The sequence below is a fragment of the Solanum pennellii genome, chromosome 3 (assembly GCF_001406875.1).
Source record: "Solanum pennellii chromosome 3, SPENNV200".
NCBI classification, from domain to species: domain Eukaryota; kingdom Viridiplantae; phylum Streptophyta; class Magnoliopsida; order Solanales; family Solanaceae; genus Solanum; species Solanum pennellii.
In genome coordinates this window covers 73,439,772-73,464,315 of record NC_028639.1, presented here as the reverse complement: position 1 = coordinate 73,464,315, position 24,544 = coordinate 73,439,772, and the positions used below count along the sequence as shown (strand labels likewise).

General features: G+C 35.8%; 5 protein-coding genes across 7 annotated transcripts; all 5 read left to right on the top strand.

The window, feature by feature from the left end:
- The first annotated feature begins 1,133 nt into the window (after nt 1-1,133).
- Nucleotides 1,134-2,676, top strand: LOC107014933 (aquaporin TIP2-1). The gene is made up of 3 exons (XM_015215058.1): nt 1,134-1,412; nt 1,727-1,977; nt 2,057-2,676. The coding sequence occupies exons 1-3, from the start codon at nt 1,283-1,285 to the stop codon at nt 2,423-2,425; spliced, it is 750 nt and encodes a 249-aa protein (XP_015070544.1). The 5' UTR covers nt 1,134-1,282; the 3' UTR covers nt 2,426-2,676.
- Nucleotides 2,677-4,582: 1,906 nt separating this feature from the next.
- LOC107014943 (tRNase Z TRZ3, mitochondrial) lies at nt 4,583-10,705 on the top strand. Its single transcript, XM_015215071.2, has 12 exons — nt 4,583-5,097; nt 6,217-6,306; nt 7,079-7,123; nt 7,258-7,312; nt 7,441-7,484; nt 7,589-8,047; nt 8,121-8,389; nt 8,499-8,646; nt 8,758-8,808; nt 9,008-9,414; nt 9,501-10,128; nt 10,305-10,705. The coding sequence occupies exons 1-12, from the start codon at nt 4,669-4,671 to the stop codon at nt 10,620-10,622; spliced, it is 2,943 nt and encodes a 980-aa protein (XP_015070557.1). The 5' UTR covers nt 4,583-4,668; the 3' UTR covers nt 10,623-10,705.
- A 269-nt stretch (nt 10,706-10,974) lies between these two features.
- LOC107012654 (pentatricopeptide repeat-containing protein At1g62930, chloroplastic-like) lies at nt 10,975-13,985 on the top strand. Of its 2 annotated transcripts, XM_015212553.2 has the most exons (2): nt 10,975-11,206; nt 11,882-13,985. In XM_015212553.2, the coding sequence occupies exon 2, from the start codon at nt 11,909-11,911 to the stop codon at nt 13,793-13,795; it is 1,887 nt and encodes a 628-aa protein (XP_015068039.1). In that variant the 5' UTR covers nt 10,975-11,206; nt 11,882-11,908; the 3' UTR covers nt 13,796-13,985. The 2 variants fall into 2 exon arrangements, with proteins under 2 accessions (XP_015068039.1, XP_015068037.1); XM_015212551.2 differs by having other exon boundaries at nt 10,975-13,985.
- Nucleotides 13,986-14,162: 177 nt separating this feature from the next.
- On the top strand, nt 14,163-17,262 carry LOC107012761 (putative pentatricopeptide repeat-containing protein At5g52630). Of its 2 annotated transcripts, none has more exons than XM_015212682.2 (2): nt 14,163-16,166; nt 16,253-17,262. In XM_015212682.2, the coding sequence occupies exon 1, from the start codon at nt 14,279-14,281 to the stop codon at nt 15,971-15,973; it is 1,695 nt and encodes a 564-aa protein (XP_015068168.1). In that variant the 5' UTR covers nt 14,163-14,278; the 3' UTR covers nt 15,974-16,166; nt 16,253-17,262. The 2 variants fall into 2 exon arrangements, with proteins under 2 accessions (XP_015068168.1, XP_015068169.1); XM_015212683.2 differs by having other exon boundaries at nt 16,237-17,262.
- A 772-nt stretch (nt 17,263-18,034) lies between these two features.
- LOC107014941 (aromatic aminotransferase ISS1) lies at nt 18,035-24,539 on the top strand. Its single transcript, XM_015215069.2, has 9 exons — nt 18,035-18,426; nt 18,537-18,584; nt 19,658-19,786; nt 19,987-20,046; nt 21,456-21,612; nt 22,272-22,378; nt 22,502-22,560; nt 23,212-23,320; nt 23,893-24,539. Exons 1-9 carry the CDS (start codon nt 18,364-18,366, stop codon nt 24,343-24,345), a joined length of 1,185 nt encoding a protein of 394 aa, XP_015070555.1. The 5' UTR covers nt 18,035-18,363; the 3' UTR covers nt 24,346-24,539.
- Nucleotides 24,540-24,544: the final 5 nt, after the last annotated feature.

The following is a 24,544-nucleotide window of genomic DNA, read 5'->3' as shown; positions in this document are numbered from 1 at the left end:
CCGGTATGAACCATAGTTGCATATGCAAAAAGACCACCTTCAGAATACTACGCTGATTTTGAATTCTTAGGTGCGTTAGGTAAGGAGGAAATGGAATGTCATTACATTTTTCATGTTCTATTAACTAAATATTTTTAATATTTTCTTTAAAAAATAAGTTTTTTAAAATGAGAAAAACGATTATTAATTTATTATATAGTGAAAGAAGCTTGCAAAAAAAAGTTTTACCTCGATTATGAATGTCATATCCATCCCAACACACCTCATCTTCTCTCACTCGCTGTAGCAAGACTTCATCTCACACCCCTATGCTTTACACCACCTTCACCTCTTATAATATTCGTTTATTATATACAAAAATTTCTATTTACGTAAAACACACTCAAAGAATTCGCTTACTTTCTTTAAAAATAACATTCTCCATGAAAGAACATTCTCCTTGGTACCATACTCACCAACATGTTAAAAATACAGTAAAATTGATGAATACACTCAAATTAAATTTTCGAATATGCCTTGGATCCAAAAATCTTACCCATTATTGATGTATCACATGGATAAAGACTATTTATGAGCTTTGAGACATTTCCAAAAAAGCATATGACTGCCAGCTAGGATATTTAATATTCAATTTTAATATCAATACAAATAAACATGGATTGTTGGGTTCGTGATTTGAGCGTTATAATTGCAAATCATGATATCATAAATTAAATAATAAAAATTTATATTAAAAATTAAATATTATTATGTGAAATTTAGCTAATTGACCAACATATTAAAACTAATGAAAATTTTAAAATTATAGAAAAAAACTATTCCATAAATAAAAATTTCTAAACGACTATATTATGAATGATATTGCATTATATTATGAAAATAGAAAATTTTTAATTTACAGATGTCGAAACTTTTACTCTAATAATATAATAAATCAAATATGAAAAAAATTATATTCATTTCAAAAAAAAGTTAAAACATTTACGATAACATTTTGATTTTTTTAGAAAAATACAATTGGCAAAACCCTAACAAACATAGATAGGCATTGACCCTTGTACATTCTCATTTCCCCCTTATCTTGTTTTATGCTACAGTGAAAAATCTCATGAACTTCATTGATTAAACTTTATATTAAAAAAATATTTGTACACTCCTACTACGTATACTACTTACTATATATATGTGACAAAGAAATGTCTATTTGTTTCATTCAAAAGCAATTTTTCTCTCTAAGGTTCTATTATTAGTAGTGAATTAAATTATTATTTTTATAGTAAAAATGGCTGGCGGCGTAGCTATTGGAAGTTTTAGTGATTCATTCAGCGTTGTCTCTCTTAAGTCCTATCTTGCTGAATTCATCTCCACACTCATCTTTGTCTTCGCCGGAGTTGGTTCCGCCATTGCTTACGGTTAATAACTCCGATCCGATCCTTCTTTTTCATTTTAATTGTTAACAAATTCTGCGGTTTCAAGTTTGATTTATTGCTTCTGACTCGAATTATGCCCGCACATGATATGGTTAATGCTTATTTTGAATTCATATCAAATAGATCGCGATGCAGCTATTTTAAGTTTATAAGTTATACCAAACTCATAACCTTTTACTAGATCCGCTTCTGATCACGTATCCAAAAGAGCAACTATATGTAATGTATATTTTATTTTTGTGTATTTTTACTATTGATGTAAGAGAGATTTTAAATTTGGTATTGTTTGGATACAGGCAAGTTGACAACAAATGCTGCACTTGATCCGGCTGGGCTTGTAGCTATTGCAGTTTGCCATGGATTTGCTCTATTTGTAGCCGTTTCGATTTCCGCTAACATCTCCGGTGGTCATGTTAACCCTGCGGTCACCTGCGGATTAACCTTCGGCGGCCATATTACCTTTATCACTGGCTCCTTCTACATGCTTGCTCAACTTACCGGCGCCGCTGTAGCTTGCTTCCTCCTCAAATTCGTCACCGGTGGATGTGTAAGTCCTTCAATTTTTACCTATATGACCGATTTTATTTTTTTTAGATTACTAATTTCACTTTTTACGACGATCTCAGGCTATTCCAACTCATGGAGTCGGAGCTGGTGTGAGCATACTAGAAGGACTCGTGATGGAAATAATAATCACATTTGGTTTAGTGTATACTGTATTCGCAACTGCCGCTGACCCGAAGAAGGGTTCATTGGGCACAATTGCACCGATTGCAATTGGTCTCATTGTTGGAGCTAATATTTTGGCTGCCGGACCATTCTCCGGTGGATCAATGAACCCAGCTCGTTCATTTGGACCAGCAATGGTTAGTGGTAACTTTGAGGGTTTCTGGATCTACTGGATTGGTCCATTAGTTGGTGGTAGTTTGGCTGGTCTTATTTACACCAATGTGTTCATGACACAAGAACATGCTCCGTTATCCAATGAGTTCTAAATTGAATTTGTTTGAGTTTGATTTGCGGGTCTTAAAAAAAAGCCCATTTGAATTTCGTTTTTTTAAAAAAAAAAAAAAAAAAAGAGGGAAGAAAAAACAATATTTTTGTTATTTCTTTCTTTGTTTTTTTTCCCAATTGTTGTATTGTTTTTCTATTTCTTTGGTTTGCAGCTGTATATCCATTATCTTTTGGTGATATGTTCTTGTTATGATGCTCTAATTTGATGAAATCATTCGTAATCATCCATTAATGCCTAGCTTTTTTATTTTCTTTTTGTAATTTTAATATTGCCCATCTTTGTGGATAGTTAAAAGTATTTAATATATAAATTCAATTTAACGAAAAAATATACTAAATCAATGAACAAATGAATAAAATAACTATAAATATCAAACGAAAAATATTATTTTAAGTTTGTGTAAGATAAAATTAACAAATATGTGGATCATTTTTAACTTGCTTTCCAGAAAAGGAGAAAAAAAAATCCTCTTTTTAATTGTAGCGATTAAAAAAGAAGATAATGATTAAATTTTAATAATTTTTCATATGCTTTAGGGTAGTTATGTTAATAGTTTAATGACTAAAATAACTACCCTAAAGCATTTATTATAAAAATAGGAAAATTTACAAAAGTGTACATCAAATCAATTTCCTTTCACGTTATAGTAATGTTGACTTTTTGGGTGAGTGTTTGGTGGTCTTGCCAGATACATATTACTATTCTTAACAATAATTCAAATTGTCGACGGCGGCTATTTTTATATGTGACAAATTGTACTACAGTTTGCTAATATGGAAACTTACGTAAATGTATTATAATATAAAAGTAATTATTTTTTATAGTAAAACTTGATTATTTTTTATATAATTATAATAAAGTTTTAATATGTATTTAAATTTTTTTATTATTTATATATAATATATTTACATATTTTATTATACTTATAATATCATTTCAATTTCATATCAAATAAACATAATATATTTTTAAAAATAGTTATAATACATTTCTATCGAATACATAAAATTCACTTTTGATACATATTACAAATTTAACTAATATTGTTATGTATTACTATAAATGATAGTAACAAATAAAAAGTGTCACTAAATCTTAGTTATTAAAATGTTTTTCAATCAAAATATATGTTTCTGATTTTCTCATTGAGAATAGGAAGACTTTTTGGGCCGTTGTCCAATTAACAACAGCAGTTCTTCATTTTCCTTGGGCCTTCAGGAGCCCAGGGGAGTCTTCACTAATAAATCCATTTAGTGGGCTGGAGTCTCAAATTGAAGTTTTTGTATGATGGTGTTTTTGATGCTTATATAATTTATGGAAAATTGTATATAACGGCAAATTAATAAATCAAATTAAATGCTATAATTACACTTTGATTTAATTGTGTCTAGCAAATTATTTGTCAGTCACCTCTTTCTGTCAAAGTCTCGCTCGCCACTCTCCCTTTCTCGCTCGCTTCCTCTCACTTTTATACAAACACAAGTGTATAAAATACGTTTTCGTTTGTATAAAGCGAGAAAAAAATTATATATATACATATATTTTCATTCCCCTCTCTCTCCTCTCCCAGATCTCGCTAGCCCCCCTCACTTTTATCGCTTATACAAACAGAAACAGAATGTATATTTATGTTTTCTTTTGTATATGTATAGCGAATTATACATGTTTATGTTTGCTATGGAGCGCAATTATGCAAACTTTCTTATATCATACAAATATTAATTTTGTGTTTGCTATATGTGAAAGTTGCTCTATAATCAAGCTACCATTGTCATTAGCACATTTTGCTTCACTTGATATTTGATATCGGCTTTAAATTCGACTAATAGTTTTTTCATAAAATTGATATGAATAGTAAATTTCAGCTTATAAATTTGAAAAATAAGTTAGAATTTCGGCGATATTCACCTATTTTCCAGCCTAATTTCATGATGTGGCCTAACGATTAATGTTGAAGCTAGTATTAAAAGATAAATGCTTGAAAGCTAAAAATCTCTTTCTTCAAATATTATTTTCGTATGAAAAAATAATTAGTTTCTAGTAATTACATTTGAAACAACGACGAAATTACAAATCCCACCAATTTTATTTTTTAAAATGAATAGTAATGAACATCGACTCGACCCAACCCGACCTGATAACATGCAATGGCAAGTGCAAAATCTTTCAGACATGGGCGGGGTTTTATGTTTGGGAACCTAAAACCCTGTGTGTACAAATAAAATGCCCCAAATCTCAAGCCTACGCCTCCTATTCTCCTCCGCCAATCACCACGCACTTCTCACTTCCCCTTTAACCCCAAAACCATCGCTTTACCTTTCTCATCTCTTCAAAATCAAGCACCCCCCATTTCTCCATACCCACACTCACAAGCCCTGTCGTCTTCTCTTCGCCGCATATTCAAGAAAACCCAAAAATATCGAACGACCCGGTTCGTCGAGCGGTTCAAGAAGGCGTAGTAGTAGCAGTAGTTCAAATAAGGAGAATAAAGGGAAGTCGGTAATGGAAGAAAGTAGTAGTAGTGCGATTGCTGAGTCTGTTGGGTTTAATAAAAGAAGGGCTGAAGGTAAAGATAAGAATGATGGTCCCAGGAAAAACCTTCAACTCAAAGTTCGCAAACTCAACCCTGTTAATACTATTTCATACGTCCAGGTACTTAATTAGTAGTTGTTAATAAGTTTCCCCTTTTAATAAAGAAAGCATTTTTATTGAAGCTAACGAAAAAGGAAAGTAAGACAAACTGTGTTAGTTGTTTGTTATGATCCTGGTTTGTTATGTGGTTGAATGAAGATGGTTTCCATGTTTGTTTTCTATGAAGTAACGATATATACTATTGCTGGCATTGAAGAAGATGCAGAAAAAAGATACGAAATGGTAGAAATGAAAAAACTTTGGTAGTTACGTTCCATAAGAACACTATGCTAGTGTCAGAGAGCTAACTAAGTTCAAAAAGATTTATAGTTCCCATGTTTATTTAGACGCGAAGTTGGTACATGCAGTTATTGTGTAGGTCTAGTGAGTGGGTCGCAGGTGGATTGTTTTACTGATATCTGATGTCGATAGGGAGAAAAAAATTATGTTTGTATGTCTTGAGGGAGCAAATGCTATGGATAGAGTTATAGGGTATGTTGGTGAGGAAAATGTTTGATTTGGAACTTTTTCTGAATCATTTCTAGTTTTAGTTGGGTTTAAAAATTGATGACATGTGTGTAGGTCCGGTAGGATAAGACAAGAGGATAGTGTTTTGGCAGCCATAAGTGTAGTTTGAAGCAAGTGATATGGAGTAGGAGTGAGGACATTGATTGAAAATGGCTTCTTTTTTATGGGAAGTATTTTTCTTCAAGATTACATTTTTTAACACCAAAATATGTTTTCTTCAAGTAAAACATTTTTAGCAGAGGGATTCCAGTTCAATATTAAAACAAACAGTATAACACACTAACAGAATTCAGCATGGTGGTTATGTAATGTTAGTCCTAGAAAGTAACATAACATGAACTAGCAGCCCCATTAAGGTCCTAGCCCTATTTATATTTTTTTTTTTGGGTATATTTAAGGCAGATTTGACAATTTATTTTTGCATGAAGGGACTCTAAAGTTCCTATGATTATGGTCATATACTTGAATGCGCAAAGGTTTTGTCTGGTTGGATTGGAATCTTATTTCCCAAATTTATGATTATGTGAATCTAATAACTGATATTATTCCTCTCTCACTTCCTCGCGAAGAAATTGAAAAGTCATTGACTTCTCTTCCTTTAAATTCTCACAGATCCTTGGGACTGGCATGGATACACAAGATACAACACCCTCAGTCCTTCTCTTCTTTGATAAACAGAGGTTTATTTTTAATGCTGGAGAAGTAAGTATGTTATATTGTCGAGTTCAAACCAATGTGTATGCCATTTGGTTCTTCTACTGTTTCAGATGACACCAACAGGATAATTTGATCCTATTTGGATGTTGTGTTTTTAGTCAAGATGTACATTTCATATTTTGGAACAACCTCTACCCCACAAAGGTAGAGATTAGGTCTGCCTATATTTTTCCCTCCCAAAACCCAAATTGTGGCCCTCGCCAGACCCAACTTGTGGGATTACTGGGTATGTTGTTATAATGGCATTGAAATCTTAGGGCCCTTCTCTTATGGGAAGCAGAATACCTACCTGAATCTGAAAGAGGAGCTACTTATTAAGTTAATTTAATTCTTGCAAGGGTTCCTTGAGTTTTTGTAATTCTATTATTCTCATGACTAAATTACTGCATGGATAAGATCCATAGGGACCAACTGGCTATTAGATTTTGTACAGGAACAGATGATAAGACCACATGCAGCATATTTCAAGTTATGATGAATAGCAAATCATACTTTTTGTATGGTATTAAGAATGTGTTTGGTTAGTGTATTTGATAAATTCCTAATGAGGAACTGTGCTTTTTAATGATGGTTAATTGGTCATCTACTTCCTGCATCACCATTATCCTAGTGGGTTTTCTTTCCACAATGTTGTTCTGCAGATTGTTTCCCATTCATGCATTTATTGCTCTCTTTTGGTTCTTATTTCCTTTGTGATGAAACAGAAAAAGTACATTAAGACTTAGTTCTTTGTATCTAAATCCGTCTTCTGCTTCAGGGATTGCAACGCTTCTGCACAGAGCATAAAATTAAGCTATCAAAGGTATGGAACTATGGATATGTATAATCCGTTTGTTCGTAATCAGGTTTATAGTTCTGAACTGTTCTTTCAAGTATGATGTTGATCTTATTGTGGAAGATGTATATACATTTTTTTTCTTCGTTCTTCTTTCCCAGATTGATCACATATTTCTGTCGCGAGTCTGTTCAGAAACTGCCGGTGGACTCCCAGGTCTGTTTCTATAGCTTTTCTTATTGAGTGACTAGATTAATCAATGCTGGAAAGATACAAGTGCTGGCTTAACGATTGCCAGAGGTTGTTTAAGAACCACTAAATATGTTAAATTTTTTTGCTTGCAGGTCTTTTATTGACTTTGGCTGGCATGGGAGAAGAAGGAATGTCTGTGAGTGTCAGATTAACTTGGTTTACTTGTATAATATCGATCAGATAATTGGCTGATGTAAATGATCTTAACAAAATGATACCGATTACAATTTTATTTTGAAGGTCAATGTATGGGGTCCTTCTGATCTCAAGTACTTGGTCAATGCAATGAAATCATTCATCCCAAATGCCGCCATGGTCCATGCACGTAGTTTTGGCCCACCTGTTGATTCTTCGGGGGCTACTGATGAACTCTTTGTTCCTATTAACGATGAGGTTGTCAAAATATCTGCTGTTCTGTTGCGACCACGTTACTCAAAAGTGTCTAAGACGACAAAGGAAGGATCCTCTGAACTTGATGATTCACTAGTTGGTGAAAATCTTTCAGCAGAGAGGATGCAGTCCACAGCTGAATTTGCATTGAAGCCTGGGGATCTTGCTGTAGTGTATGTTTGTGAGTTGCCTGAAATTAAGGGAAAGTTTGATCCCAAAAAGGCTGCTGCTCTTGGGTTGAGACCTGGCCCAAAATGCCGTGAATTGCAACTCGGGAATTCTGTACAGTCAGATCATCAAGACATCATGGTAAGAATAGGGATTATTATTTGCTGTTACTTCACTTTGTACTCATCTCATTATTTCAGTGAGCATTGTGCAGGTTCACCCTAGTGATGTATTGGGGCCTTCTGTTCCTGGTCCTATTGTACTCGTTGTTGACTGCCCAACACCGTCTCATCTGCAAGAATTGTCGTCTGTACATTCTCTCACTCCGTATTACTCAGATCCATCCGAACAATCCAAGGAAATGTGCAAAAAAGTTGATTGTGTGATACACCTTAGTCCTGCTTCAGTAACGTGTACAACTGAATATCAGCAATGGATGTCAAGATTTGGTGAGGTGCAGCACGTCATGGCAGGACATCAGTTGTGAGTAACCTTAGAATGCTCTCTTCTTTTAAGGCTGATATACATCTTTCTGCTGTTTACGTGTATTTCCTGCTTATGTACCATCATGATTTTCTTGTACAAATCGCAGGAAGAATGTTGAAATTCCAATTCTGAAGTCTAGTGCAAGAATTGCCACAAGGCTGAACTACTTGTGCCCTCAATTCTTTCCTTCGCCTGGTTTTTGGTCTCTTCCGCAGTTAAAGAGCTTACCCTCAGTCTCTAAGGGTCCAAGTGAGGTACATTATATTGGAATTATGCTTGAATGGAAGATAAGTTTACTTTGGACAGAGAATCAATATTGGGGATGCTTGTTTAATTGGTAAATTATCTTTATTTTGTTTCTGCAGTTCTCTCTTCCAGCTTCATGTCAAGTTATTACGGCAGAGAACCTCCTCAAGGTGAGAGTTTATATATTTAATCCGATTGCCTTATGGCGTAGAGTTAGAATCTAGAAACTGTATGCCAAGTTTGGTTTTGTTTGGTTCGAAATGTATTTGAGCTTTTCTGTTGGAATTGACTGCAATTTACCTCATGCGTTGTTTGACTTTGATGCTGGGTTGGACATCACTCAAAATGAACAACTATTTTGTGGAACAGTTCCATCTTCGCCCATATGCACAGCTTGGTTTAGACAGATCTGGTATTCCTGAAATTACTTCTCGGCCAAAAATCATAGAAGACTTAATTACAGAAATTCCTGAAATTGTGGATGCTTCTGAGCATATTACCCAACTGTTGCATCATGGTAACAAAATTGCAAATGGAGGCAGCACGACATTGCAGGCCAACAATGTTGTGATAGAAGAGCCCTGGTTGCATGAAACTGCATTACCTAGTTGTTTGGAAGGTATAACAAGAGAGGATATGGAGATTGTTCTTCTTGGAACTGGTTCTTCCCAGCCTTCAAAATATCGAAATGTCACTTCCATTTTTATCAATCTTTTCTCAAAGGGAAGTATTCTGTTAGATTGTGGTGAAGGAACATTGGGACAGCTAAAAAGAAGGTAATGTATAAGCTCATTAATATCAATTTTACATATGGTTTTTGTCTAACCGCAGTTTGGGGGATAATGTGCTGCTTGGTAAACAGATTTGGCATTGAAGGTGCTGATGAAGCTGTAAAAGGTCTAAGGTGCATTTGGATTTCTCATATTCATGCTGATCATCATACTGGTATTGCAAGAATACTTGCTCTCCGACGCGATTTACTTAATGAAACTCCTCATGAACCTTTAGTTGTTGTGGGACCACGACAGCTTAAGATATTCCTTGATGCATACCAAAAGCTTGAGGACCTAGATATGCAGTTCCTCGATTGTAGGCAAACTACAGAAGCTTCATTGAGGACTTCTGAGTCAGGTGAAAACAAGGATGCTAATGGGAGTGTAGGTGTACAAAATGACCAAAAGAATGGTTCTAACTTATTTGCTAAAGGTAGCCGTATGGAGAGTTATTGGAAGAGGCCAGGCAGCCCAGCTGCAGCATTCCCGGTGCTGGCAATGTTGAAGAGAATTCTGAGAGAAGCAGGATTGGAAGCATTGATCAGCTTTCCTGTTATTCATTGTCCACAAGCATATGGTGTTGTCCTGAAGGCGGCGGATAGGACTAACAGCACTGGGAAGAAGATACCGGGGTGGAAAATTGTTTACTCTGGCGACACGAGGCCTTGTCCAGAACTAGTTGCAGCTTCCCATGGGGCCACAGTTCTTATTCATGAGGCAAGTTGTGAAATGTCTTTATGGTTTTCCCCCTATTTGATTACAATAAATCCTTCCAAGTTGTCAATAGAATCTTACAACATGCTATACTCTTGGCTTAACAATTCTCATAAAAATTTCAGTTGCCACATGTTCCCCATTTTAGCATATATAAAAATTTCGGGGTTTTAATGCAGGCTACCTTTGAAGATGGCATGGTGGAAGAAGCCATAGCGAGAAATCACAGCACAACACAGGAAGCTATTGAAGTAGGGGACGCTGCTGGAGCATATCGAATCATCCTCACTCATTTCAGTCAAAGATACCCTAAAATTCCAGTTTTTGACGAAACACACATGCACAAAACAAGCATTGCTTTTGATATGATGAGTGTTAACTTAGCAGACCTAGCCATGCTTCCAAGAGTTCTTCCATATCTTAAACTGCTATTTCGTGATGAAATGATTGTTGATGAATCTGATGATGTAAATGTTGCTACAGCAGCAGCTATTTGAGTTACTGAATAACACACATTGATCAATTTCTTTTTATTCATTTATACGCAGGAGTTAAATCACAGTGAATCTGTTGATGCTAAGGTGTTCTTGTTCTCTTTTAAGTTTTCCGCTCTCACTATTCAATAGTATTTAATAATATGTAATTATCTCGATTTTTCAAACTTTAGTATTATTGAATAATTACTTTTAATAAATTAAATAAGTAAAAATAAATAGAATAACATTTAAAAGAATATCGATAGTTGAACTTTAAACTGCAAGATTGAAGAATTTCTTTAAATTTACACTCTTTAAAACCTAATAATAGGACAAGTATTTAAACATTGTATTAAATAATAAATAGTATTATTTGGCTAAAAATAAAATCTGAATTATTTGCGAAAGTTTGAAAAGCACCAGCACAAGAACACCAGAAGCTGCCGCCAAATACTCAATTAAGAGGTGAATTTATATTATCACTGCCGAAAAATTTATGGGGTTTTTAAGCTCTTCACTGACTTATGATTTGAGCCGCCGCCATGAGAAGAAGAAGAACAAGATAACCTCTCAGACTGGGCTCAGATTAAAATTGCTGTGCTGAGGTGAACTGTTCCTATCTTTTTCAGTTTGGGTGTCCTGTTCAATCGATTTTAGCTTTAATATTCATTCTTGTGGGTTCCCATTTCAAGATTCTTTGAATTTCGGATTAGAGAGCTTACAAACCATTGGAGCTTGTCTAGGGGGTCAAATATTATCTTTTTTGTTTGATGGGTGTTGAGATTTTGAATAAAGGTGCAAACTTTACTCAAAGAAAAAGAAAAAAATGTAAGATTTTTCTGGGTGATAATGTAGACTCTGTATAATTGTTGAGAAGTTTTTCTTCTATGGGTCTAGGTTTGTTACCAAGAAAGTCCTTCAGCTTGTTATTCAAGGATTTACATAAATTGGGTTTCTTTAAGGAGCAGAGAAGCCTTTGTAAAAAGTACTATCATGGTGCTTCTTCTTCATTACCCTTGTTGTATGATTCTGATAAAGCTGTTATACCAACAAGGAATTCACTTAACTGGAAAGGTCGCAAGGTGTATTCAGTTGTAGTTAGAGTATGCAAGTCTTTGAGTTGGAAAATTGTGAAAGAGATTTCTTTTGAGGAATCTCTGACAAAGTATGGCTTGTATCATTCAATAAATGGCTATAGAATGATGATACATACATTTGCCTTTGCTGGAATGGATATGGAAGTGCACACACTTCTTAAAGAAATGATTTTCTACTTGCAGAATGCTGGTGTTGACTTATTGAAGGTGATGCATCTTGTTATGCGTTCAACTAATAATACTACACCTTCAATTCTTGTAGCTGATGAACTCATCAAGGTATTTGCTGCAAATAAACTGTTTGATTATGCTATTGACGTCATCAATCAGGTTAAGGAAATCGGGCTTCAACCAAGTATTTATTCATGTAATTACCTACTAAATTGCTTGGCAGTAGCTAATCAAGGGGAGAATCTTGCTAGACTATTTGAAACAATGAAGAACTTTGGACCCTCACCTGATGTGATGACATACGCAATCATGATGAACTTCTACTGTGAAAATTATCCAGGCACACAGAAGGTATCTATAAAAGAAGCCTATAAGATTCTGAAAGAAAAGCGGGAAAAAGAGATCAGTCTTTCCGCTGCAACATATAGTGTATGGCTCCATGGACTCTGTAGAATTGGATGTCCTGATGTTGCTTTGAAATTCATTCGGAAACTGAGGTATGAGAACCAATCTTTGAATTCTTATTGCTACAATGCTATTATTCATGGATTTTTTGCTGAAGGCGAAGTAAGTAAAGCTATAAGTATTTTTGATGAGATGAGTAATTCTGGAATAACACCAGATATATGTAGCTATAGCATTCTTGTCAGTTGGTTTGGCAAATTCGGGATTATTGATGGAGGTTTATGTTCTATTCAAGGTATGCAAGATAGTAACATCAAGCCTACCCCAATTAACTATAACTCAATTCTTCAGGGTTTGTGCGCAGCTGGAGCAGCAAAAATTGCAAAGGATTGTTTTCATTACCTTAAGAATTCTGAATGCAAAGTTGACCAAACAGCTTACAACATTTTAATTACTGAATTTTGTGCTCAAGGAGATCTTAATTCAGCCGATGAGCTACTGGAGGAGATGATCAGCAATGACTTGGCTCCAGATGCTTCAATTTGTTTGAAATTGATTCGTGCTTCCTGCGACATGGGGTCTGTTGATAAAGCATTGAAGTACAGGATTATGATGGTACAAAAAGATTACCTGTCTGATACCATTACCTGCAATTTTATTGTTAAGCAGTACTGTACTGATGGGCGTGTGATGGAAGCCTTGCACCTGATAGATGAAATGGTGGATCGAGGAATCATCCCCAATTTGTTTACCTATGATGTAATTGTTCAGCAGTTGTGCAAAGATATAAACACAAAGAAGGCATTGGAGTTAATCACTCTAATGCTTAAGAGGGACATGTTTCCCAATGTTACAATTCTTAATACTCTTCTTGATGGATTTGTTAAAGAGTCCCATTTTAACAAGGCTAGTTTGCTTTATATGGGAATGCTTAAACTTGAGATGACTCCTAACATCATCACATACACAATTCTTATTGACATGCTATGCAAGCGGGGGGAAGTGAAAAAAGCTGCAAGACAGATAAAAGTGATACAGGCCCACAAACTATTCATGAAAATGGTCAGGGAGGGTATGAGTCCAGATAACATCTGTTACACCTCCATGATTTCTGGCTTTTGTGAAATTAAAGACATGAGCATGGCTTGTGCTCTGCTCCTTGACATGCAAAAAAGAGAAGTCTTGCCTACTGTTGGTACTTATACTTGCCTCATTGATGCATTTTGCAAGTTAGATCAGATGGATGAGGCCAAGAGGTTGTTCAGAATGATGGTAAGAGAGAACATCTCTCCTGATGTCTATATTTACAATTGCTTCATCGATAAATATTCCAAGTTACGTCGAATGGATGAGGCCCAGAGGTTGTTTGATAGAATCAGAGAAACAAACATCTCTCCTGATTTAGTCACTTATAGAATAATGATCAAGGGATATAAGCTGGTAAAAAATTTTGATCTAGCTTATGACATGACTGATGAGATGCACAGAGTGTTTAACATTCCTCAGAATGCATTGTTATAGTTAAATATGGTTAGAGAGGATTCATATAGTCGACCCCAACTTGTTTGAGATTAAAGCACTTTCTTGAAAAGTTTGTACATGTAATCATTTTTGTGTATTTGTTTTGTTGTTTCTATGGAATGTTTTCTTGAGTGAAGAACATGTCTCTGTTACTTTTTGTTATTCAAACTTCATAGTGAACTTTCAGTCAGCTGCTGTTACAATCTTACATTTGAAAGTTGAAAACATGAATTATCACTTATCAGTACATCACAGATAACTAATAAAGTTAATTTTGCTCCATTGATCAATAAAATATTTAGTGTTAGTACTGATATTTTCTTCAGATTAATACTAAGAACAACGTATTTAGCGTAATTCAAAAAAGTAGAGTATAAGCAAATCTTAGCCCTACTTGGGAGGTATAAAGAACTTAGCACGACAACATTCAAACTACTTAATTAATATATTAGTTCAATGAAAGAAGCAAATCAGGCTTGAGAAATGGATTCAACAGACCCACGGTGCGTACATGCGAGAGCCATCACAACAGGCGCCGCAAAAGCTAACCGTGCAGTGCTAAACAACCTCATCACTCTCTACTCCAAATCCGATCTCCGGTCAGACGCCGCCCGTCTTTTCCGGTCAATTCCATCACCCAATGTCGTTTCATGGACAGCCCTCACATCAGCATTCTCCAACTCACCGCTTTCTTTTCATCATTTCATTTCCATGCTCCGTCACCCTTCAAGAATCTTACCCAATAGCCATACTTTAACGTCCCTTCTCAAAACATGCGCCACTCTTCCTTCACTCAGCTTCGGGGCACAACTTCATTCCGTTGCTGTCAAATTGGGTTTCTCTTCAGAGCTGTTTACGGCGTCAGCTCTTGTGTCATTGTATTTTAAAACTGGGTTGTCGAATAATGCGAAGAAGGTGTTTGATGAAATGTCTGTCAGAGACGAGGTTTGTTTCTCGTCGGTTATTGTTGGATTTGCTCAGAATTATAAGCCTATTGATGCTTTGTCGTGTTTTATTGAAATGAGGAGGAGTGGTATGGCATCTACTATGGTTAGTGTTTCTGGGGCTTTGCGGGCGGGTTCTGACATGGCTATGCTTGAACAATGTAGGATTATTCATGGGCATGCGATGGTAACAGGGCTTAATTTGAATGTCATTGTAGGCAGTGCATTGATTGATGGGTATGGGAAATGTGGGCTTGTAGGGAACGCTCGTGGAGTGTTTGATGAGCTAGAAATGGAACTTAATATTGTCGGGTGGAATGCCATGATGGCAGGGCATGCTCAACAAGGGGAACATGGAAATGTCATAGAGCTTTTTACTTTAATGGAAGAACGGGGAATGGTACCGGATGAGTACAGTTTCTTAGCTACTTTGACTGCATTTTACAATGCAGGTTTAGTTGAAGAGACTGAGATATGGTTCAAGAGGATGACTGAAGAGTATAATTTGGAGCCGTGTCTTGAGCACTATACGTGTTTGGTGGGTGCATTGGGAAAAGCAGGACGTCTGGAGGAGGCAGAGCGAATTGCTTTAACCATGCCTTTTAAGCCAGATGCAGCTTTATGGCGAGTATTATTGTCTAAATGTGCATATCACGTGAATATGGATATTGCGTGGAGGATGAGTGATAGGTTGTTGGAGATTAACCCAATGGATGATTCAGCTTATGTAATTTTGGCTAATGCTTATGCAAGTGCAGGTAGGTGGGATGAGGTGAGGGAGGTGTGGAAGAGAATGAAGGATAAGAAAGTGAGGAAGGAAGGTGGGAAGAGTTGGATTGAAGTGCTGGGAGAGGTTCATGTGTTTTTAGCTGGTGATAGGAGGCATGAGAGAACCGATGAGATTTATGCCAAGTTAACAGAGTTAATGGAGGAGATTGAGAAACTGGGCTATGTGCCCGTATGGACTGAAATGTTGCATGAAGTAGAAGAGAAGGAGAAGAAGAAATCACTTTGGCATCACAGTGAGAAGCTGGCATTGGCATTTGGATTGTTGAATGGAACAGCACCACCTGGTAAAGCTTTGCGGATTGTGAAGAATTTGAGAATTTGCAGGGATTGTCATGAGGCATTTAAGTATATTAGTAGACTTGTTGAGAGGGAGATTATAGTGCGGGATGTAAATAGATACCATAAGTTCCTGAATGGAAGCTGCAATTGTGGAGATCAATGGTAAGATATTGAGAAGAAATCTGAGTAAGGATAGAAGAAGACCTCCAACTGACGTCTTCTTGGCTTTCTCTTGCACAAAGATCTTTGCCTTTTGTTGTTGATTTGTTAACTGACAAAGCCGTTTATTGAAAACCTTAAGAGTCTGCTAGCACTCAACTCCTCAGTTGAACTGAAGTTGCGGTCTCAAATAATTCAAGGTGTATACTGTATCCTTTCCTACATTCTTTTCAACTTTCAAAATGCTGGTATTGACTTGCATAATGTAAGCCGTCTTGCTTTGCAGACTTCATTCACCTAATAATGGTGCAAGATCAAATCTTGTTGCTGATGTATTAATGAAGGCGTTTACTGCTAGAACATGCTATTGACATTGTTGAGCAGGCCAAAGAAATTGGACTTGAAACAGAGTATTTATTCATGTAATATCTTACTGAAATACTTGGCAGAAACAAGCCAGAGGGAGAATGATGAACTCTTCAAGCAATAAAGAACTCTGGACCATCACCTAATGTAAGGACATTCACAAACATGATGCACTTCTCTGCAGAAACCATCCAGGGCAACAGGAGGTGGATTTAAAAGAAGACTACGAGATTCTGAATACATATCTCCAAAAGTTCTAGAGGAGATTGAACATGAAACAGAGATGCTCCGTTTAGCTGACAGATTGGGCGGGGAAATGAACCAAATGAAACTCTCAATGGCCAAGAATCAGTTTGAGGAGAAAAATTCCGCTATTAGACAAGGAAAGATATCAAGAAACCAGGCCAACAATCTCTGCCAGAGACAACAGTTCAAGCCTGGGTAGACAGAGTTATCTGATAACTATGCTAGAGTTATCTGATAACTATTCCCTACGTCAAGAGCTTTTGGCTCTTCACAAGAGAGCACCAGGTCGTAACACCGGAAGACTGCGCCGTTATTAGTTATTATTAAAATGATATAATTTATTTGTGGAGATGGCAGGTAACCTCATCGAAGTAGTCAAAATGCGCGCAAGCTGATCCATACACAATTAAAAAAAAAAGAGAGGGTGAACTGTTCGTGAGTCTACTTTTAGTTGTTTTCTGCCATTTACGAACAGGTTAGATTCGTGTAATTTAACAATATAATTTGCTTTAGTTTTTGCAATCTATGTGGTCTGCGAGCTATTGCATAGGAGCGGAAAGGTAGCAGTTGCCGATTTCCCTTGTCATAAAAAAAAATGTTTACAATTACTATCCCTCATCACATTTTGTAAATAAAAAGCATAAAAATACTAGTGAAGTGAGTCGGTGATGATATTATTAAGAAGTTCCACATCTTTGAGGAATGATAAATTGGTTCCGTATATGGACTTGAACAAACCTCTCCCTCATAAACTAGCTTTTGGGATTGAGTTAGACTCAGGTGTCATGCCTTTATATGATACTAGATTTAGGAACGTGCGTTGCACGTTTATCCCAAGATACTTCATATAAATTTTGTATCGTAAAATTTATCATTGTTTCGGTAGAAATTACATATATCTTCCTAGTAAAAATATTATATCTTTAATTATAAAATTGACTAAAAGTGCATAAAGTAAAAATAACTATCACACAAATTCAATATTCCAATGAAGATATTAAAATACAACATGATAGGTTAATGTATACAAAACAACAGGCCATAGTAAATTATCAATAATAATAACACAACAATAGAAAGTACGTTGTACAATAACAACAAGCAAGAAACATAAATGTTAAACTAAATAAATAAAAAGAGACGAGAAAAGAGAGCATAGAGATTTTCTCATTTTTTTCCAATTGTTTTAAGTTTATATATTATTGTGTGAAATGTCACTATTTATTATTGGATAACATTGAGAAATACAAAGAGTTATCATAAATAAATATTAATCCATTTGAGATTATCGATGAGAAATGAGAGTAATGAACATAATGAATATAATTAGTGAGAGTCACATACATTTACAAGTTGATGGTAAGTTATGTATGCTAATATGATGATTTACTATTTACTATTTAATATTAATATTTAATTATTAAACAATTTATAAAATTTAAATNTATAACGTGTATGAAACACAAAAATACAGAAAGGGGTTGCGTCATTATGGCCTTTGGCTTTTGCCTTTTGCCAGCTACTACTATATTATTAATTCCTAGTTGCAGTTAGCAGTTTCAAGGGTTGTCCGTAGCAGTCAAATTTATTCATTAATTTAACAAAAAGATCCAATTTTTATATTTTTTACGATCTCATTCTATATAAGTTCCAATCTTTTTGCAAGATTTTCTCAGAAAAGGAAAAAGGCCTTTTTTTACTTTCTGGGTAGGTGGATAAGAACTCTTATCTTTGAAGGTTGTGTTTTTTTTTTTTTTTTATATTGTTTTAGAGAGAAAAGAGGAAATGGGGTCTTTTGGAATGCTTGCTAGAAGGGCTGTGCTTACCGAGACACCAGTTATGGTTCAGGTAAATTTCAAGAATATAGATTGGATTTGTTGTTTTTTATGTTTGTTTGGTTTAAGTTTCTGTGCATTGATGGGATGTCTTCTTCTTCTTGTTGTGTTTTTGCAATATAGATACAAGAACTGGTTCGAAGTAATAAAGGTTGTATTTCTCTAGCTCAGGTTTGTTTACTAGCTCCAATGTTTTGTTTCATTAGTTTTATTATTCTAATCACCATTGAAAGGTTCAAGAAGTTGAGAACTTTGAGAAAATTCATCTGTGTTGTGATGGTTTTGAAGCCTAAAGATCATCTTTTTTTGTGCCTTTCGAAATTTTGATTAGATTGACTTAGATTAAATTTGTCTGATTCATTCTTGGGGTTATCAATTTCAATTTTTTTGGTTGAAATGTGGGTTGCTTAATATTTAAGGTAGTGATGGAAAAACTAATAAATTCCAGTTGGACTTCTCTCCCATGTAATGAATGTATTTGCAGATGGTTTTTGAATATGGAAAATGGAGATTATGACTGGCCACTGAGCTGTGTGGGTAAAAGGGTTTGGTGGATGGGTTACGGGCCTAGAGCACACATAAAGGTGGTGCTACTAGCATAAGGTTGACATCCTGTCTATCCTTAAGTTCCTCTGGTGATTGCAAATAACTTAAACTGCCTGAGATTCTGGTTTTGTCAAGAAATTTTCTGGGGTTTCTCCCATGATGTTTGGAGTGACAAAACTTTTTTGCTAGTATGTTCCATGGTCGGTTTGTCCTTTTCCTGTGAAAAAAGAGTCGTAATACTTATCTTTTGATCTGTTTTTATTTGAGTTAACCAAGTATGCTGTGATTCAGAAGAAATTCTGCAGCCCTGCCATGCTGTGAGAAGTTATCCGTAAGTGTTATCGGTCTAGTATTAGACTTTTACGAAGGACTGGTACTATTACAATCTCTGAGGACCGATCTTTCAACAAGCAAGTTTAATCAACCTCCATATAAAAAAAAGTTCAATCAACCTAAACCTACCAATGGAAGTTTTAAAAGCTGTCTAGTTTGCTGGGGTTGGGGCCTGGGGAATGGGTGATTAGTTATTGCTTCTTTTTTACCTTCCAGAAAGAGTAAACAAAAGGAATAGAGTTATCTGTTGTGGGTGGATCTTTTTGTTAGATTGAGAAGTTATATTGGTTTTGGCTGAATATGGTTTGTCCATGTTTTCCGTCCATATATCTTGGTACCATCTTATTTTCTTCTCTGTCTTGCAGGGAGTAGTGTACTGGCAACCACCTGCGCAAGCACTTGAAAAGGTGAAAGAAGCTATCTGGGAACCTTCAGTTAGTCGCTATGGTGCCGATGAGGGCCTTCCTGAACTTAGGGAGGCGTTGATGCAAAAGGTATGGTTTATCAGTTGGATTTCTTTGGTACTCTGGTTTGCATCTTATAGGAACAAATATTGGAGTGGTGTATGGTACTTTGCCTAGTGAACCAGTAGTTACTGTCACATACATTTCATGCTTTCAAACTATATTATTCATTCGTTGAGATTAGATTTTTACATCTTTCAGTCTAATACTTTCTTTGTGCTCTTCTCCAGTTGGGTCGTGAAAATAACCTACATAAATCTTCAGTGATGGTTACTGCTGGTGCAAATCAGGTAAAATGTTACTTTAATGCTATTCAGTCATTTGTGGGTATAGGTACCAGTCAGCTTGCCTCTCTTTCTTACCTGCCCTTAATAGTAGTAGGCTGCGTTTCTTTCTCGCCTTTCTTCCAGCTTTTTCCAGATAAAGGTTGGACGGAGTAGAATGAAACTGCATTTTGATGATTTGCTTTCTTGAGTTAGAGTGGATTGAGATTGATTCTACTCCACCTTCATACCAGGTTCATTTGCTTTGACAAAGGACCAGTATTCGGTGCATGTCACCTTCCTTAGCTATTCTTCAGTTCCCCTTTTCCCTTCATTTTTATGGTTAGAGTCTAGTTCAGACTAGAAATGTGGCAGGGCTCCTCAAAGGAAGTGCAATTTTCTACTATTGCATTGTCATCATACTAAGAGATTCATCTCCTTGTGAGTGAATGTTTTTCCTTTCTTTTTACTCCCCTTTCGCTCTCTCCCCCTCTTCGGGGAAGACTTGTTAGAGTCTATGTTGTCAACAAAATGCTAGCTTCCATATAGTGCTTTTCCTGATAAACGGTATGGAGAACTTATGAAAAGACAAATAGAACTGCTTCACTCGTGAAAATTTTCTTCTTTGTATATCATGATGTGTACTGAAAGTTCGTGTTCTTTTGAGATGTGGATTTTGTTTCTTCTGCTTCTACCCATCTAAAGATTATTCTTCTGTTTATGTATATTTTTCTTGATAAAAGAAGATTACTCTTCTGTTGTGGGCTGGCTTATTCAGCTCCATGCTACAACTTGATCAAAAAAGTGCTCTGTTTTTTTCTTTTTTTTTTATAAAACCTCTTTTAGTTCTTGCATGCTATCACTATATTTTTGTATGTTGTCGCTCTCATGAGATGGCAATCTTGCAATGGGAACATCTGCAGCAACAAAACTCGCCATTTAGCATCACCGTCAGAAACATATTAGAGAAAAATCTACTGACATACCTAAAATGCTCAAGCACTTGAACCTCACAATTTTGTCTGCAAAATGGAACTTGGGATTAGTTAGGGTAATAATTTGAGATTTAATTGGATAGACTTTCCATGACTGATTAAATGATGGTTCAATAGGCTCACAAAGTATGAGTACAGAGTACAGACCTATCATTAAGTACCTGTCGTTACAGAGCAGTATTCTCTTTTTTGAATAGGAGAGTGGTGTCCTCAATAGTGCTCCAAATTAATATCACTATTTACTACAATAAACAAATTCAGATGCTATCTTATGCTGAATGAAGATAATAGAGCTATGTTAAAGAGCCATTTGTAGTGAAACAGAGATGCTACATTTATGGGTAAATTAATTGGTGCATAAATCTATGTTAGTGACTAATGGACGAGCTGTATCCCTATCGCTGAGAAATCTCTAATGGAATCTTATTGAGTTGATTTCAGGCTTTCGTAAATGTCGTTCTCACACTGTGTGATGCTGGGGATTCGGTCGTTATGTTTGCACCATACTATTTCAATGCACACATGTCATTCCAGATGACAGGTGTTACCGATATTCTGGTGGGTCCTGGTGATGCAAAGACACTCCATCCTGATGCAGGTTTGTACTTTCATATGATGTTCATTTCGTGGTAGCCTCCGCATTATTAAGACACTACTGTTCCTTCCATTAGTTTTCCTTAAGACTGATTATACTAGATATTGTGGTGTACATCTCTTTTGTGCTAGCGTGCATGTTCAAGTTAGAGTGAACATCCGTTTTATCTTTGTCGTCTGAGCACTCGGGAATATATCGAAATCACTAATCACATTTGCACTATGAGTTACTTTTTCCCCCTTTGCTGAAATTTTTCAATAAACTCCATTTTCTCTGAATGTAACACTACTTGTGTAGAAATCAACTGAAGATAAGGTTGCTGCAGAATAGTGTTCTGTTTTGTGTTGCAAGTTGAGTAAATGATCTTGATTTGTTGAATGTTGTCTGGAAAACATTTGTTCTGTGCTTTTTCTTGTATTGGATGTCCTCACCATATCCCCACTAGAAAGAAAAGATAAAGAAAAAATGAAATTAGTAAACTTCAGTCCCGATAATTGACCTGATTTAAGTATGTTATAACTTAAAGTTTGACACTGATGCATAATCTAACCTAAATATTGCAACTGTTTTGCGAAATTGACTTGAGAATTTCAAAACATTATCTGCCTTCTTTGTTTGATTGTCTATGAGTTTGACATATTCCATGATTTCTCAATTTTCAGACTGGTTGGAGAGTACTCTAAAGAATACTGTACCAACCCCAAAGCTTGTCACTGTTGTTAATCCTGGCAATCCATCAGGAACATATATTCCTGAGTCCCTTCTTAAGGTCTCTTATCTCATCTTTATAGATATGATGGATTGTTGAAGTCCTCAATTATCAAATGCATTAGTATTGTCGTGTGATTTTTACTTTATTGAAACATTAACAAGTTGAGTTTTTGTCATGTAGAGGATATCTGATATTTGTAAGGAAGCGGGATGTTGGCTCGTAATTGATAACACATATGAGTAAGTGATTTTTTCTGTTGAATACAAGTCTTTTAGTTTCTCATATTGAATTGAGTGCTTGCTGTTAATTACTGGTGCTAATTTGTTTTTCTGTCTGTGGACGAATGATGATGGTCTTAGAACTAAAGATGACGAGGGAAGTAGTTGTTGAATTGACTAATCCTGGAATACTTTTAGTTAGACCAGCAAGAGTCTTTTGAATAAAACCAAGGATACAGGTCGTTTGTGTTTGCATTGAGAGGAAATATTTATGATTTGTGAACTTTTAACTTACACTAAATTTGCTTGGCAAGAAAATTTATGCTATCCTGGGATCTGTTGCAGAATTTTAATAGGTATGAAGGGGAAAAAGGAAATAGCTAAGGCGACAGAATGATCAGTCTTGAATTCATCCTTATTGGCCAACATGTTGCTGTTTTTTCTCAATCCCTAGTTGACAAATAAGCCTATAAAGTTGTTTTCTCTAGGAGTTAGATAGTTAAGACATGTATCTATTGAGTCTTTGCTCCTCCATGAATGCAAACATCTTGTTCTGTCGAATATCATCTCTGTCCCTTCTTTTTCTTGCAACTTTTTTCTGTACACTCTGTTTGTGGTTTTCTGTTTTCCTGAATGATATGTTCTTATATATACATTGCAAGTTATTTGCAGGTATTTTATGTATGATGATCGGAAGCATGTTTGCATAGAAGCAAACCACATTGTCAACATCTTTTCCTTCTCCAAAGCATATGGGATGATGGGATGGCGAGTTGGATATGTAAGTGATTCTTGTTCTAACTTATATCTAGAAATGTAATGATACTGGGCACACAACTCACAAGTGATTATTATTCTGTTAAGTGACTCTTGACACAACCAGAAAAATATATCTCTGGTTAAAAGATGATTTTTCTATGTTTTCCCCAACTGCATCTTCTTGCCTCATAAACTCCCACGCCTTAACCTATATCCCAAATAAAACTGCTTCTCTTTACTCGCACATCTCTTTTTAAAACCAGCATGTATGACACCTCTAATATATCTCTCTATACTTGTTATTCATTAGCTTTTATAAAAAACATGTATCTGGCTGCGTTATCTGCCAGAATTGGATATAAAACTGGTCTCATTAGAAACCAAATACAAGTGTTCTTTTGCAACAAAAATGAGTTGTTCCAACAGCTAAGACTTATTGCGAATGAGGCATGATTGCTTTAGGACATGTTTTTTCTGCAGTGTTAATTTTGCAGCAAAATTCCTCAGCTAACTTTTGTACTGAATATTTACTCATGAATTAGGTAAGTTGTTTCATCTTGTGAAGCGAGCTAAACTCATGTCTTATGGATGCAGATAGCATACCCATCGGAAGTGGAAGGGCTCGCAGTTCAACTCCTTAAAGTTCAGGACAACATACCGATTTGTGCTTCAATAATCTCACAACGACTGGCTCTCTACTCAATGGAAATGGGACCAGAATGGGTAGCTAATCAAGTTAAGGACCTTGTCAAGAACAGAGAGGTGCTTCAAGAAGCCTTATCTCCTTTAGGAGAGGGAGCTGTTAAAGGGGGAGAAGCTGCCATTTACCTGTGGGCAAAGCTGCCAGATAAATACATGGACGACTTCAAAGTAGTTCACTGGCTAGCTAAGAGGCATGGAGTAGTCCTGATCCCTGGAAGTTCCAGCGGTTGTCCAGGTTATGTTAGGATCGCCTTTGGAGGATTGATTGAGAAGGACTGTCGAGTAGCTGCAGAAAGGCTCAGAAAAGGTTTGGAAGAGCTGGTAAATTGTGGAATGGTTTCATGATTCTCTTCTTGACATAAGTCATCAACAAAACCACTAAAGACACTTTGTATCCTTTAATAAATAATTGAAAGGTTTTAAGCTTTGCAATTTGATCATTGGAAATGCAAGCTAAAACTTGCCCATTCTGTATAGTTTGAAATGAAGTATTTCAGACACCTAATTTTCTTAAATGGATGATGGAAGTGTCTCATTTATCTCT